The sequence below is a fragment of the Pituophis catenifer genome, unplaced genomic scaffold (assembly GCF_029215685.1).
Source record: "Pituophis catenifer annectens isolate HBS135680 unplaced genomic scaffold, rPitCat1.0.hap2 SCAF_16, whole genome shotgun sequence".
Classification (NCBI taxonomy): Eukaryota; Metazoa; Chordata; class Lepidosauria; order Squamata; family Colubridae; genus Pituophis; species Pituophis catenifer.
Window position 1 is genome coordinate 20,518,060 of NW_027256896.1, and position 15,770 is coordinate 20,533,829.

Below are 15,770 nucleotides of genomic sequence, written 5' to 3' on the forward strand. Positions count from 1 at the left end.
TCCTTTCCCTTTAAAGCAGTATTTTTCAAACTTGGTCACGTTCAGATGGGTGGACGTCCAACTCCCAGAATTGAAGTCCATCCGTCTGATCGTGGCCAAGTTTGAAAAATATTGCTTTAAATCAGTGTTTCTCAACCTTGGAAGCTTGAAGATGGGTGGACTTCAACTCCCAGAATCCCCCAGCCAGCGCTGCTGGCTGGGGGATTCTGGGAATTGAAGTCCACCCATCTTCAAGCTACCAAGGTTGAGAAACACTGCTTTAAATAAACAGATCCTGGAAAGTTATGCAGGTTAGTTTTGAACAGCTGTTGAATTCTTAAGTCCATGGTCGGTGCCTTCATAGTGCAAACCTCCGACTGCAGATGGGCTAATCGTGAAGATTAAAAAGAGGTGTGTTTTTTTTAATGGAATGTCAGATGTCTTTCCAGCATTTGCTGTGGCAACTAGCGAGCTTCAAGACTGCCTTTTTTTTTTTTTTTTTGCAAAAGGAGGAAAAAGACACCATCTCTGGATTGGGTGGACAAGGAATTTGTTTTAAAAGGGAAATTAAGTCTTGGCATTTTTGAGGCAGGAGAAAAGCTGGGTTGGATTCTGTAAGGCTGGGTTTTAACCCTGAATCCTCATTCCTCTGGTTCAGTTGGCACATTAGACTCGCTTTAGCCACAGTTCTGAGAATGAGTAAACCCACACCTTAAGTATAACGCAGATTGCCTGTTGTGCAAATGTTGTGTCGGTAGAGGTAGCATCCAGCAGTTGGTGAAGGGAAGAGTTATAGAAAAGATGTTAAGCCTTAGCAAAAGCACCAGTTTCGCTGAAAATTGGAATGGAGCGGGGTGTGGCAATGGGACCAGGTTTTGTTGTGTTGTGTTGTGTTGTGTTGTGTTAAGCAGATCAAATGCAGCTCAAGCTTGCACTCTTTGGAGACAGCCAGTGTTACTTTAGGGAGATCAGAGCAGGAGAAGCCACTTCCTACTTTAATTCGAGAGGCAGTGATGTATGCATTTCATTTTATTTTCCATTCAGGATGCTTTGGGGCAAAATGTTTTGTTGTGATTTTGTTTGGGATGTGCCATTCAGGAAACTGGGGAAGAATATTTTTCATTCCTATTTTTTTCTACCTAATTCTTCTCTTATAATTTAGCCTTCCTTCCTTCCTTCCTCCCCTCCCTCTTTCTCCTTCCTTCTACCTAGTTCTCTTCCTATCCCTTCCTTCCTTCCTCCCTCCCTCCTTCCTTCTGTCTTTCTTCCCTCCTTCCCTTTCTTCTACCTAGTCTCTTCCTCTCTTTCTATCCCTTCCTTCCTTCCTTCCTTCCTTCCTTCTGTCTTTCCTCCCTCCTTCTCTTTCTTCTACCTAGTCTCTTCCTCTCTTTCTATCCCTTCCTTCCTTCCTTCTTTCCTTCCTTCCTTCTGTCTTTCCTCCCTCCTTCCCTTTCCTCTACCTAGTCTCTTCCTCTCTTTCTATCCCTTCCTTCCTTCCTTTCTTCCTTTCTTTCTTCCTTCCTTCCTTCCTTCCTTCCTTCCTTCCTTCCTTCCTTCCTTCTGTCTTTCCTCCCTCCTTCCCTTTTTTCTACCTAGTCTCTTCCTCTCTTTCTATCCCTTCCTCCCTCCCTCCCTCAACAAGAAAAGTCAGGCAGACCCAAATCTGTTTTTGTGCCGCCCCCAAAGCCATCCCCCCCACCCCCGCAGGCTTCTTCAACTCCTTCTCTGGCCCCGATCGAGCATTTTTCCCTTTGACTGATGGGAATCTGGCGAGCGTGTTGGGACGGGTCAGCCTCCGGGGGAATTCTTCTCCTCTAAGCTTTGAAACATTTTCCCAGGCTCCCCTTGTTTCTTAAAGCCTTTGACACTTTGATTAGCAGTACACCAGGAAGGTTTTGTTTTTTTCCCCCTTCCTTTTTTCCTTTAAATTAAAAAAAAAATATCTGCAGTTGCTGAGAGTTTTAGGAAAGCAGCGAGACGGGATTTAAGTAGGATCAGCCGTGGCGGGATCCTCAGAAGGACGGGATCAGGGTGTACCAAAGTCTTGTATTTCATGGCAAGCTGTTTATAAATAAGTGTTGACATTTTGGACCGACTGCAATACCAATGGCAATGTTCCTGGGGTTGGGGGGAGCTGTCCTAATCCCCCCTCCCCCGTATTGTCAGAGAGGCCTGCCTTGCAAACAGCCCCTCGCCTGGAATGAGCGAGAACTTATTCCAAGTGGCCAGAAGAGACCAGGACGTGAATGTAAATAGATGGGAACTGGAGAAAAAAAAAAAAGTCAGCCTGAACTTCTGCAAAATAAATTTATGACGGCATGAGCTTTCGAAATGTGCAGTTTTAATATCCTGAGTCAGACCCTAGATTTATTATTATTACTGCATAGTTTATTCTGACTTGTGCTACCTTTTCAAGGAAGGTTTGTTTATTAATTGGGTTGTGCAATAGCCTGCATACCGGCCTCTTGCACTCAAATGTCATTTTTCCTAGCCGGCGTATAATTGGGGAGGTGATTCTTGTCTCTCCATATACAATTTGGTGGTAGACTCCTCTTGAGAGTGGAGGATTTCCTTCCTGTTGATGTACGAAAGGTGTTTTAATGAGGTGTTTGTTTGTTTGTGTTTACTGAGAATTTTACATAAAGCAAGAGACAAAATCTAAAGCAGGAAAAAAGAAAAGAAGTTGCAAGGAAACTAAAATAGTCGAGAAAAAAACTTAACTGTAATGACTTCCGAACTTCTCTTCAACAGATAATTACAATCCTATAATCCCAACTCCCTCTTAGATGTTGCAGAAATCCCTTCAACGCCTGCCTTAGTCCATATATATATATATATATATGGTTTTGGAAAAAGTTGTTGATAACCATTCATATATCACAGCACTAAGTCTCCGAGGATGAATTTGTTCATTGATTGCTAATGTTTCTCTGCTTCTCTGCTCTCAATGCATCAGTTTAAGGTGATGAGAAAGAAAGGAAGGAAGGAAGGAAGGAAGGAAGGAAGGAAGGAAGGAAGGAAGGAAGGAAGGAAGGTAGCTCCATGTAGGAAGAACGTAACTTTATCTCTGTTGATGGAGGGCACTATAAACATTAAAACCTGGTTTAATCCCCTTGTACCAAAGGACTAGGGATGACATGATAGCAGTCTTCCAGTATTTGAGGGGGGTCAAGCTATTCTCCAAAGCACCTGAGGGCAGGACAAGAAGCAACGAATGGAAACCTATCAAGGAGAGAAGCAACCCAGAACTAAGGAATTTCCTAACAGTGAGGACAATTAACCAGTGGAACAGATTGCCACCAGAAGTTGTGGATGCTCCATCCCTGGAGGCTTTTAAGAAGAGCTTGGACATCCACCTGTCTGAAATGGTACAGGGTCTCCTGCTTGAACGGGGTTGGACTAGAAGACCTCCAAGGTCCCTTCCAACTCTGTTATCCCCTTTTCTCAGCCCTGGGGAGAGGAGACTTGGCAGTCTCACGCTGCTGCTGTGCTCAGAAAGGGCGCGGCAGCCGTGAGCCACCGAGGGTGTGGGGCAGGTAAGGCTACGCACAGAGGTGTGGGTGGGGACCCAGTTGCCCTGACGGAAGGAAGGCGGCACCTCCACTGAGCAGAAAGGAGACGGGCCCCGGGGAGTGGGGAGCAGAGACGACCATGAGCCGAGGGAAGTTCGGACGGATCAGGAACACCTGGAAGGCGCTGGAGGAAGCCGGCTTCGAGATCCAGGTTTGCTCAGATTCGGAAAGGGGTGTGTGTGAGTGTGTGTGGAACCGTAAACTGGAGCACCTGGTTGGAAGGGGGTGAGGAGGGCTTGGGGATCCCAACAGCGCTTCGAGGGAGCCAGAAAGGATCCTCAAATGTTATTGATTGATTTCAAGGAAGGCAGTTCTTTTCAGAGCAAGCACTTCCTGAAGGGGTTTGCAACTTTGCTCCTTTCCTTGTATATAATAAGCTCATACCTGTATGTTTTTTTTTTTTTTTTTGAATGGCAAATTTTCCCCAAGCTTGTCTGAATTGGCATTGAGGGTTTCTGAATGCTGTCATTATCGTCTTTATCCCAAAAGGATCAGGGTTTGTGGGCAGAAGCCAAGATCTGCAGTGGCCACTAAGTGAGTTTGCCCTCATTCCTCTGCCACCCTAATTATTATTATTTATTATTATTATTAAATTAGGAATAATTCCTGCCTTCTCGGTGTCATCTTGAGATTCTAGCACACTAGCAAATTTAAGCCAACCCCCCCCCCCCCAAATCCTTGCAGATTTTCAGATTTCTGTTTCCCTCCTGTGGGCTCCAGGGTGGGGCAGTGAATTATGAGGAGTGGCATTTTTCTGGGCCCCTTGAAAATCTTTGCATTCTTTTTCTGCCTTACAAGATTACCCATCTCTTAAAAAAAAAAAAAAATCCGGTCACCACCTACTCAACTGCATACTTTTCCAAATGTACTTTCATTATTCATGAGGTCTAGCATCCCGAAGTTAAATCTATCCACCCTGTTGTTAAGGCTCGGCTGTTTTGTATAATTAAGCAGGACCAGACTGCTGCATTGTAAAATAAATTTAAACGGCATCACGTGAAGAGGACTAGAAACTTTGGAAGTGAGAGGAACAGCAAAGCAAGCAGACATTTCGGCACTCGCTTAGATATTCATGAGGTCTAGTAGTTTGCTTTTCTGATAGGGCCAAAAAAATGCTGCTACTTCATCCAGTATCTAAAGGAAAGTCTGTGAGAAGGAAAATGGGACTGAAATATCCAGGTCAAGTTTGTGTTTGTTCAACCATGGGAATCCTTTCGACTCCACTCCCTCGTCAAAGTAGGCCTGTTCATTTTACCCACTTACTTAAATTAAGCAAGCATAAATTTGCAGAGAATATTGGGGTGGGTGTGTCGCATCGGCTGGGCCCAAGAAGAGCGAACAGACCAGGATAAACAGGTTATAAGGAGAAAGGAATGCATGTCTGCGCAGGGAAGCCAGAAACGCTGTTGATAACCAATTGTGAGTTCCGGATTGTGTGTTTTAAAACAACGCAAACCTGCGATATCCTTTCAAGCAGGGTGGAGCGTTGACAGATTCTTCCCCCCCCTCCTCTTTATCTGGAGATAGTTGTAGGTCTGTGTGTAGCATCTTGCAACATCCTTGGACTTGCAGAACAGGCTTAGGGGAGGATTCCTTGAATTGGCTCAGGATATTTTTGTTTTTAAATACAGGAACTGGTTTTTATTTGGCTGGCTCCTTCTTCAAATAAACAAGCCCTGTTTTGGCTTCAGGTTTTCAGAGTTTTGTTTTGTTTTTTTGTAAAATGGCAACAACAACAACAACCCAAACAGCCCACCTTCGTAATTTTTTGTTTTGGTTTTGATTACGAATCCAGAGCTAGGAATATACCAGCAAAAGGCTATTTCTGCTCCAAGGTATTTGCAGGTTTATTTTAGACCTGTAAACTTAGCAGGCGCGAGGGAACATTCGGAGCTTCAAAAATAAAATTTCCTTCCCGATGAGTTCCGTTTTTGGAAGAGGGGAACAAATTTAGACCTCGATACCCCTTGTGTTCAAGGAAAGAAGCCAGTTTTTATTTATTTGTTTGGGTTTTGTAGCTGCCCAGCTCAAACAAGTGACTTTGACAAATTGCTCTGTTTGTTGTTGTTTTCTCTGCTTTTCTGTGGATGTATGAACTAAAATAAAAATTTTATTTTTAAAAAACCCTGGTGCTCTATAAGTCGCTTTTTAATGCAGCCACGCGTCTCCGAAGGGGCACATTGCAAAGATGCAATACAGCACTTCGCTTGTGTGTCTGTTGTGGCTTCAGTTTCACTGTTTGCTGTTGTTGTCATCCAAAGTTTCATTCATAAATCAGTCCTCTTCAGAGAACCACTTAACTCAGTGTTTCTCAATCTTGGAAGCTTGAAGATGGGTGGACTTCAACTTCCAGAATCCCCCAGCCAGCGCTGCTGGCTGGGGGATTCTGGGAGTTGAAGTCCATCCATCTTCAAGCTACCAAGGTTGAGAAACATTGACTTAACTGAAAGAGGCACAATATCACACACAGTGTCCGGGGAGGTGTTTTTGTGTGTGTGTGTGTGTGTGTGTGTGTGTGCAGCTATTTAGCAACCGTTCATAGCTATGACACTGATGAAAACGTCACATTGTAACCCATCCTCGCATTTACGCCCTTCGCAGGCCTTTAAAGCAAAGAAATGCTTAAGTCAAGTTGTTAGCGTTGTTGTAATTCCGCTGAGCGACTGCTTCGTTTAATGACCATCTTGTCGGTTCCAACTGTGCATGCTGAAACGAGACGTTTAGTGGCCAGATTTCTGAACTGTCCCTTCCAGTGCTATTAACTGCACCACGGAGTAAATGGTTTGGAAATTGTGCCCTTTAAAAACAAATCAAAATTACCTTTTCCTCCTTCTGTTCTCAGGCCAAGCCTATTTATGGTGGATGGCTTTTACTAGCTCCAGAGGGCACGGATTTCGACAACCCTGTGCATCGCTCCCGGGTAAGGACTGCTCCTTCCTCCTTGCTGGGCCAGGAAGGGCAGTGAGTTCAGATTTTTAATTTTGATTTATTTATTATTAAATGTATATGCCATCCATCTCGCTATCCAGATGGACCGAGGGAGGGGATCTGGTTTTCGCGGTGATCAAATAATTGTGGGGATTCGATCTCGGCACGTGATCCTCAATTTTCTTTCCTCTGGGCCCCCTTTCCAGAATCTGGGGTCTCCGTAAAGCAGGGCATGCAAACTCCTTGGAGTCCTTGCGTTGAGGGGGAGTTCGGGACCTGTACCCCGAAATTGGTTGTAGCAGGAAAAAAAAATCCCCTTATTTTAATCTACCTCTCCCTTTCCTTTGACATTTACAATTCATCCGTTCGATACTCTTCACATGACACTCTGTAATCTCCTTTTTTCCGTTGCATTAAAAACAGCAGCAACTTTTGAACAGATGGGGCCTCACAACAAACATTTGGGGGGGGGTCCCTTCATGTCTTAACGTTGCAGGGATTATTCCTCTGTGGTGCAGAAATGGGAGGAATAAAAGTTAACGTGGAGGAAAACGGAACAGCTTCTTCACCCCAAATCTGGAGGGACGTCGAATTCCACCAATTCTGGAGGGAAAAAAAAAAACAGATTGGGGAGACCCCATTTGAAAACTGGCTTGTTGGAGCCTTCGGTTCTCCAGGGTTTTAACCCCATGACTTCTTTTCTTGTCCCCTTTTTAAAGAAATGGCAGCGCCGCTTCTTCATCCTTTACGAACATGGTCTCCTCCGCTACGCCTTGGACGAGATGGTGAGTCCACTTTTTTTGATTTTGAAATCGGGCAACTTCTTCTCATTTAATGCTCACGGCGGGCTTGTGTTGAGGCGAGCGCTTCCATGGTCACAACGGGTAGTTGGTCAGAGTTTGAGCAGAGTTCTTTGAACTTGGCAGCTTTAAGATGTGTGGACTTCGACCCCCCCAGAAATGTTCCCCAGCCAACAACACCCTCTTAGGGTCTCCTCTTGGGTTGTCCATTCTCACCCTTCCTGATCTGAGGGGGTCCTTGGTGGTCTCTGAGCTTGGTTGGTTTTTTTGCAGATGTTTCACTAGGTAATATCAATCATGCTAGTCATGAAACATCTGCAAGAAAACCACCAAGCTCAGAGACCACCAAGGACCTCTCATTTCAACCCTGAGCTACAAATGTTCTCCTTTGTTGGTATCTTCCTGATCTCATAAACCATATTTTGCTTTGGTGTGTTAATCATGAGGATGATATTATTATTCTCTGCCGTTTGAGCTCAGAACTTTCCTCTGCTTGCTCGCTTCCATCTTTGGTCTGGAGTTTGTAGAAGTTTCCTTCAGGTGAGGAACGAAACATCTGCAGATGATGTTCTTAAAATAAACCAGAGATGCCAAATGGAGCGGATGACTCATTTATTCATATCCAAGTCTGCTGAAGGAAGGTGTCTCGGTGTGGTTTCCCAAGGAGAAGAAAAAAAATGCCATTGGGTTCCTGGTGAAGGGCACCCTTGGATTGGCAAAAGAGCTTGTCTTTGATGGGTTTTGTAGTACGCTCCCCATCTACTCTTGCTCTTCTTAATCGAGCGTTCCCAGGAGAGGCCTCTTCGACAACGGAGTTGATCGTTGAGTAAAACTATCTGGAATTGAGTTCCCATGGTCGGGGGCCAGGTGGTGTAGGCCTTCAGCAGGAATCTGCTTTGGCACAGTCCCCAATGACGTTGGCTGTAGTGGTGAAGTTATATTTTCTATGTAAGGATGAAGGAACAGCTGGTAAGAAGCTGCTCTGGATTAATAGCTGGAGAAGAAGGAGAAAACAGCAGGCGATTTATCCTGGTTGTCCTTTCCAAAAGCCAGAGAGATACTTCCTGGGAAAGATGTGGGAATCTGGAGTGTCTGGTTTTCACACCACCCCTTGTGATTGTCTGCTCTCCTGCTCAGGCCAACATTTGGCTCAGTTGCCATCTAAGCTTCCTCCATCAGTGAAGAGAAAGGAGTCCGTCTTAAGAGGCTGGAATGAATTCACTCGTGTGGTTTTTGCAGAAGGGGTAGAGGAGTCCGATGGCCTTTGTCTTGACTTTGTTTGACCTCTGAGTAACATGTCAGGCTTCGGTTTCCTTGTTCATTTCGTCCTTCGCAACGTGGTTTGCTTTATGGTGGATGTTTATGTTGTACAAATCTCAGTTTGGAATTGGTTAAGAATGGCAGTCTTCAAAATAAGAGGAACAGGTAGGGGTGAGGTGCCTGCCCAGTTATCCTTGAAATTTCTCATTCCATCTCTGATTTTAAAAAAAAAAAATCAAGATTTTCTGTTCCTCTTTAAGTTGAGTAATGCCCTCCTTCCTAGCCTTTCAGACTCAGCTGATACAACAGATAAATGAGAAGCCTTAACTTTTTCAATCAGGTTATTGCCCATTGTTAAATATATATTTGTCTTACTCCTTTTGACGTGTCTGCCAACATTTTACTAGTGAGTTGTCACTGGGCAAAAAAAGGGAGGAGCTTCTGGTTTGCTTTTCCTGCAAAACGTAAGAAAGCGGATGTGATACAATCTCCTTATCTACCTATACATATAAAATGTAGTTATTCACCTGGATGAGTTAGTTTAGTGTAAGTTTATTGGGGACAGAGGTCACCTTGGTGGAATGAAACTGGCAAAGCACCAGAGCTGATTGGGAGCCCCACCTAGGCTGGTTTGGGAAGGTGTGTTGGGAAAGACCTTCAAGAATGTGGAGATGTTCTTCAAGATACTCATAACTGAAAAATTAATAAAAACGACCATCAAAGCTCTACAGCAGAGGTCTTCAAACTAGGCAGCTTTAAGACTTGTGGACTTCAACTCCTAGAATTCTCCAGCCAGCTATGCTATGCTGGCTGGAGAATTCTGGGAGTTGAAGTCCACAAGTCTTAAAGCTGCCAAGTTTGAAGACCTCTGCTCTACAGCATTCTCCACTGAGGAATATTATGGGCTGCTGTCATCTTAATTTCACAGCTGTAGAATTAGTCTCATTTAATTAGTAGGAGCTACTTGGTTAAGTTGCTCTGTTGCTTTCATTGGTAAAGAAGGTACCATGTTTTCCCGAAAATAAGACCCTGTCTTATTTTATTTTATTTATTTATTCAATTTATATTTTTTTGAACCCTGAAATAAGCGCTTGGCCTTATTGCCATGCGCTCAAGAGCCCGATTGGGCTTATTATCAGGGGAGGTCTTATTTTGGAGAAAATAGGGTAGATCAAAAATTGCTCAACAGACCTGGGCTGGGGACCATTTCACTGAAGGGAATTCAGTTTTAGGATACATTTCCTTCAAAAAAAGTTAAGGAAAACATTATGTCTGGATATTGGGTCTGCATGTGATCACTCTTCAGACTAGAATATAGAGCAGCGATGGCGAACCTTTTCGGCACCAAGTGCCCAAACCGGAATGCGTGTGCATATGCGTGCACCCTGAGCACCGGAAACCCGAAAGCAATCTGGCTGGCGCACGCATGCCTGTTTTTGGCCAGTTTTTGGGCTGTTTTGAGGCCAGTTTTCGGCCATTTTCCACAGGTGCCCGTGAAGACCAGCTGGCCATAAACCAGAAAACCAGCTGGTGATGGCATGCATGCCCACCAGAGAGAGGGCATGTGTGCCACCTCTGGCAAGTGTGCCATAGGTTCACCATCACGGATATAGAGGACTTTAAAAATTAATGTGATTTGGAAAGTTTGTACACCCATACAAGAGAAGCCAATTCAGGATTTGCAACTCTTTACATTTCAACTTGTAGTTGATCATTTTAAGTGATGCTGCATGATTTTCGTCATCTTTGCTGCAAGGCTAGTCTTTTAAATGTGAAGGTCTGATTGATAGATTCGGTTTCTGATAGTAGCCTGAGACATTCAAATGTGTTCCCACCCATTGCCGTTCTACCCTTGTTTCCAACTTTACAAGAAGTATTTACAAAAAATTAATTGCTGTTTTTTTTTTTTACAGTACCTTGTCCAGCTTAGTATGATACGTTGAGTATCTTTTTTAAAAAAACAACAACAGCTATTTATTTAATATGCTTGTGCTGCGTTTTATATCTAAGCTGTTTATTTAAGCCTGGCGCCAAAAATTAGTGATTTGGCAGCAATTATATCAGTGGCATTTAACCCTTTTGGTTCATCCCTTCTCTTTTCTTTCAGACTATCTTCTTCCTTTGTCATTGTAGGATTCCCAAGCCGATGGGGTTTTTTCCCCTTTATTTTCATTGGAAGTCTTCTCTTTGAACATTTAAGTAGTGACTTAGCAAAAGAGTTATAACCATTCAATGAACTTGGGAGAAAGTTAAGCTCTCTTTGTAGCTTCCTGCTTTTCTCATACTTTCAGCCAAGCCTCAAATCTTTTTATCTCTCAGATCCTTTCCCCAGCTCTCCCAAGTCCACAGGGTAGGTGGGAAAAAAGGGATGAAATAAAAAAAAACTTGAAAGGTTCACGGTTGCGTGAAGGCCTGAACAGAATTTAGATAGCGAATTCATTCTAGATCAGGGGTCTCCAACCTTGGCAATTTTAAGACTTGTGGACTTCAACTCCAGAGTTCCTCATTCAGCTTTGCTTTAAGGATCTAGCTGTTCTAGATCCTTAAAGTTTGTCACACATCTTTGGTGTTTCTTCTCTGAAAGATATTTCCTTTTCTTTCTGCTGATCTCCACCCTGTTCTGAGGAAAGAGAAGTTGGTAGTGGATCAACTTTGGGCTCCCTTGGTGAAGTCTTTGTGTTAAGTGCCCAAGTTGCATGGAGGCAAAACCCACCTGGAACTGGAGACTAATCCTGGTCTCCATTCTTGACCATCCTGATAGAGAATTTGAACATTTTTGATCTTCACATCTGGTTTGGGCACCCTTAGACCCTTTCTAGTAGGGTGGGACAGGGTGGCTTAGTGGCTAAGATGCTGAGCTTGTCGATCGAAAGGTCGGCAGTTCAGCGGCTCATATCCCTGGTGCCGCGTAACGGGGTGAGCTCCCGTGACTTGTCCCAGCTTCTGCCAACCTAGCAGTTCGAAAGCAGGTAAAAAATGCAAGTAGAAAAATAGGGACCACCTTTGGTGGGAAGGGAACAGCGTTCCATGCGCCTTTGGCGTTGAGTCATGCCGGCCACATGACCACGGAGACGTCTTCGGACAGCGCTGGCTCTTCGGCTTTGGAACGGAGATGAGCACTGCCCCCTAGAGTCGGGAACAACTAGCACATATGTGTGAGGGGAACATTTACCTTTTTAGACCTTTCTCAGGTATCTCAGTCATACCTGGACCTTCTTTTTGGAGCCACTGGTGGCTCGGGGATTGCAGGTGATGCTTAAAACACCAGGATCCCAAATCCCAACCCTTGGTTAAGATGATAGGTTGAGTACCCCAAGGCTCAGCACTCGAGTTCCCTCCCAACTCTGTCATGCTGTTATTCTGATAAATAGCCCAAGGGGCCATTCTAGTGTCTACAACCCGGAATCAAAGATCTTGAGAAGGGCGAAGACCCATCTAGCTTACTCACCTAATGAAATTTTTCCTTTTTTTCCTGTGGGCAAAGCAAGGTGTGAGGTTCCTAGGCTAGAATGAGAGCAAAACACCTGTCAGGTCTCCCCTGCTTTGAACTTTTTCTTACTCTTGCCACTCGTGAGATTTCTCTCCACCCAAGACTCTCTGATCTCTGCCTGCAGTCTTAAGGGCTAGAAACTTGTTTTAAAACCAGCCAGGATGACGTATCGTGTCCCAGGACCCGTCTCTTCCGTGACTAGACAAGCCTGCAGCCTTGACACCAGGCAAAGGAAGCTCTAGAGCAGCGTTTGTCAACCTCAGCAAATTGAAGAAGGGTGGACTTCAACTCCCAGAGTGTCCCAGGCAGCACGAAGCAGAGTTGGACCTCCAGGGATTCCCTCAGGGTTACGGTTAGGGTTGCATGAGATCAGCTAGAGCGGTGATGATTAACCTTTTTGGTGCCAAGTGCCCAAAGAGGGTTGTTTACGCCCGCTTCTTCTCTAGCCTGTGCCACAATGCTTTGTGTGCCCTCGCTAAGGTGTTTGTGGTTTTCTGCTGGTGTTTGTGTGTGTGCATGGCTGCATCTATTGGGCTGTGATTAAGAAAGCTCTGATGATCTCAGGTTCTTCATTTTTGGTTCCTCTTGCTGATGCTAAGTTGGTCTTCCACTGGCTCAACTTTTGCCTCTCTCTTCCTCGCTCAACTCCCTTGCATCGCTCCAGTTCTCTGAAAGCTTGACAGCAGCATAATAATGAAACTGGATGTTACATCGACAAATCTGTTTACAGTTGTTGGGTTGATGGGGTTGAGATGTTTGGGAAGAAGCGTCTCTTACCTAGTAAACCCTTTGCTCTTAACGGTGCCTTAAAGCAGGGGTCTCCAACCTTGGCAACTTTAAGCCTGGAGGACTTCAACTCCCAGAATTCCCCAGCCAGCAAAGCTTTAAATGATCTCAGAAGCAGACCCAGTGCTAGGCCTGTTCTTCATCCATCAAGTCTATTAGTGTCTCTTCCGATTAGTAACACTTCTCTTGGCTCTGGAGCCTCATTAAAATTACATGGTCTTCTCCTTTGAAGCAAAGTTAAGGAACAGTGAACAGAATTTAGATCAAAGTAGGTCAACAGAGAAAGAAAACCCTACTTCTCTTCGACTGTACAAAGAGAAGGGGGGGTCTTGAGGGGTTGGCAACCCCATGGAAGACCCTCCTGGATCCTCCAGAGCAGGGAGTCTCCCTTAAGGGTGGAGCCACAGATGAGGAGGTCCTCTCTGGGGTGAATCCAGATAGGTCCATCAACAGTAGCATAAGGCAGAGCTGCACCCATTGAACTCAAACTCACGGCTGATGAAAACCTGGAGAGCTATTCTGACTAAACACTTGTGTGTGTTGTTGTTGTTGTTGTTATTGTTTTGTAAAACAAAAGCAACACCTGGAAAGAAGCTCGGAAACAGAAAGACCAGTGGCTGAGATCAGAGGCAACGAAGCCATCTTTTTAATTTGTTTGTTTATGCATTAGAGCTGCAATCAGGCAATTAGTTACCTAGCAGGAGAGAAATCGCTATCCTCATCAAGTAATTCCCGGTGGTACAGAGAGATGATTGCAAAACAGATAAGCACATCTAAAGTAGCAGAACATGGCAATTGCAAAATAAATTTTTTTAAAAAAATCAAAACTTGTAACTTAAAATCATGTAGACAAATCTGTGGCATTTCCTCAATAAATTAATTTTGGAAAGCCCTCCAGTAGAGCAGTATTTTGACTTGTTTTGGAAAGAACAGCGATGTTGGGGGTGTCTAACCTAGCTTCTTGAGATGTTCTTTCAGTTGAATCCACTTGAAATAGGGAGCTTTAAAGTTCTGGGTCCAGCCCAGTGGTGAAATGTAAAATTTATTACTACCGGTTCTGTGGGCGTGGCTTGGTGGGGGGGTAATGTGACTGGGTGGGCGTGGCCAACTGTTTTGTTTTTGTTTTACTTTTAAAAGCATTTTTTCTACAACCTCTTTGGCTGAAGAGGTTGTAAGAAAAATGCTTTTAAAAGGCTCTGATGATCCCATCTGAGTCACGTGATCATCAGAGGCTTTTTTTTTTTTACTTTTAAAAGCATTTGTAGAAAAAATGCTTTTAAAAGTTAAAAAAAAAGCCTCTGATGATTGCGCGGCTCAGCTGGGCATTGGGGGGCAGGGATTTGTGCCAAACCACCCACCGCCATCGCTACCGGATCAGGCGATCCAGTCCGAACCGGAAGCATTTCACTGCTGGTCCAGCCTTGTATGGGCACTCTATCAGCTAAATCTCCAAAGTCACTTGAGGACTAGACCCATGAAGAGTATATTAGAAGAGTAATCAAGGTGCAAGATGGATTCCTATAGGGATTCCTCATTCCCTTAACTGGAGGTGTCAGATATTCCTTCTGGTGTCATTCATGGTCATCTTTGCCGTGGTCATTTCTGAAATGGAGCCCCGAAGTTTGTTCAGCAGATGAGCATGATGGCTTCTACAGGGATTGAAGGATCTGAAGCCCACTTCTGTACGATGTGAGGGGGTCTCCATTTCAGTTTTTCAGAGGTTGGGCCCACCCAGCACTGTAGCACAGATAGGTTAGGAGGGACACACCTGGAGATCTGTCCCTCCTAGAAAATGTGTGTCTGAACACCAAAGAACAAGAATAAGCTGGTGTCTACAGTCATTGTGTAACTCTCAGCGATGAAGAGATGGTAGAACTTCAGAGCAGTTAAGGGAAGGTCACCTTCACCCATGATGGTCTTATTTAGCTGTCCTTTTCAGAATAACAGAGCTGGAAGGGACCTTGGAGGTCTTCTAGTCCAACCCCCTGCTCACGCAGGAGATCCTATACCGTTCCAGGCAAGTGGTTGTCCAGATAAGTCCATAAAGTTCCTAGCTGACAAATAGATGTTGGGGGCTCTGGATGTCCCTGCAGGCAAAGCTTCGATTTCTCTGCTTGTGCCCCAGAGGGGGGCTCTTTGCCCATCACCAGAGATGAATGGCTATTTTTAAGCCGTCTCCAGATTGTCCCGTTGCCAGCCGTTCTTTCAGGCCCTCCGTTGTCTCCTCCATTTTCTATTTTTACTTCAGCACAGCAGAAATAAACGGTCGCGTAGCAACGCCTCTTCCGGCCTCGCCAGGATTGTTCCTTGCACAGAGCTCGGCTTTCCAGCATCCTGTCGGCAAGGCATTTTGGGTCGGAGCCCCAGATATGTTGGGCTGTGTGTATGTGTGTTTGTGCGTTTGCGAGAGACTGGAAGCTTTGTGCAAGGGGCTTGGAGAAGGAGAAATAAATTCACTGCCAGGCAGGCCTCCAGCATTCCTGAACGGTGAAGGGGAAGGGCTGGAGCTTCATGGCTTGAACGTCAGAACATGGTTGAGAAAAAGAGCCATGCGGAAAATCTTGAGGGGAGGTTGTGGGCTTCCCATGCGAGACCCCATTGACCAGGAGGGGGCAGAGGCCTTTCCCCACATCCGATGCCCCTAACAGGAAGCGAAAACGTGTGAGTCAAGGACTAAAGATAGGAACCGTCTTACTTTCACTAGCCCTTCATCCAGTGTCCATCCCTTCCCAAAAGGAAACAAGAGACCTTGTCACTGGTCATCCACAAAAGATCAACTGTGAGTCAAGAGTTCGGCATTAATCCCCCGCTGGAGAGCCAGAGAGGACCTGACCCCTGTTTGCTGTTGTTTTCCCGTGTCTTCAAGCATTGGGAACCACGGAGGAGGTGATTGTGGTCTCCAAATGTTGACAAAAATGTCAACTTTCAGCAGAGGGTTAAGTTTACGCAGAGGTC

At 44.9% G+C, this 15,770-nt stretch overlaps 1 protein-coding gene across 5 annotated transcripts in view; it reads left to right on the forward strand.

Moving 5' to 3' along the window:
- MPRIP (myosin phosphatase Rho interacting protein) overlaps positions 1 to 15,770 on the forward strand; it is a 75,195-nt gene that overhangs the window by 9,284 nt on the left and 50,141 nt on the right. For all 5 annotated transcript variants that reach the window (XM_070955150.1, XM_070955151.1, XM_070955153.1 and 2 more), the window contains exons 2-3: positions 6,394 to 6,471; positions 7,199 to 7,264. In XM_070955150.1, the coding sequence (XP_070811251.1) occupies positions 6,394 to 6,471; positions 7,199 to 7,264 (144 nt within the window). The remainder of the gene's footprint in view (positions 1 to 6,393; positions 6,472 to 7,198; positions 7,265 to 15,770) is intronic.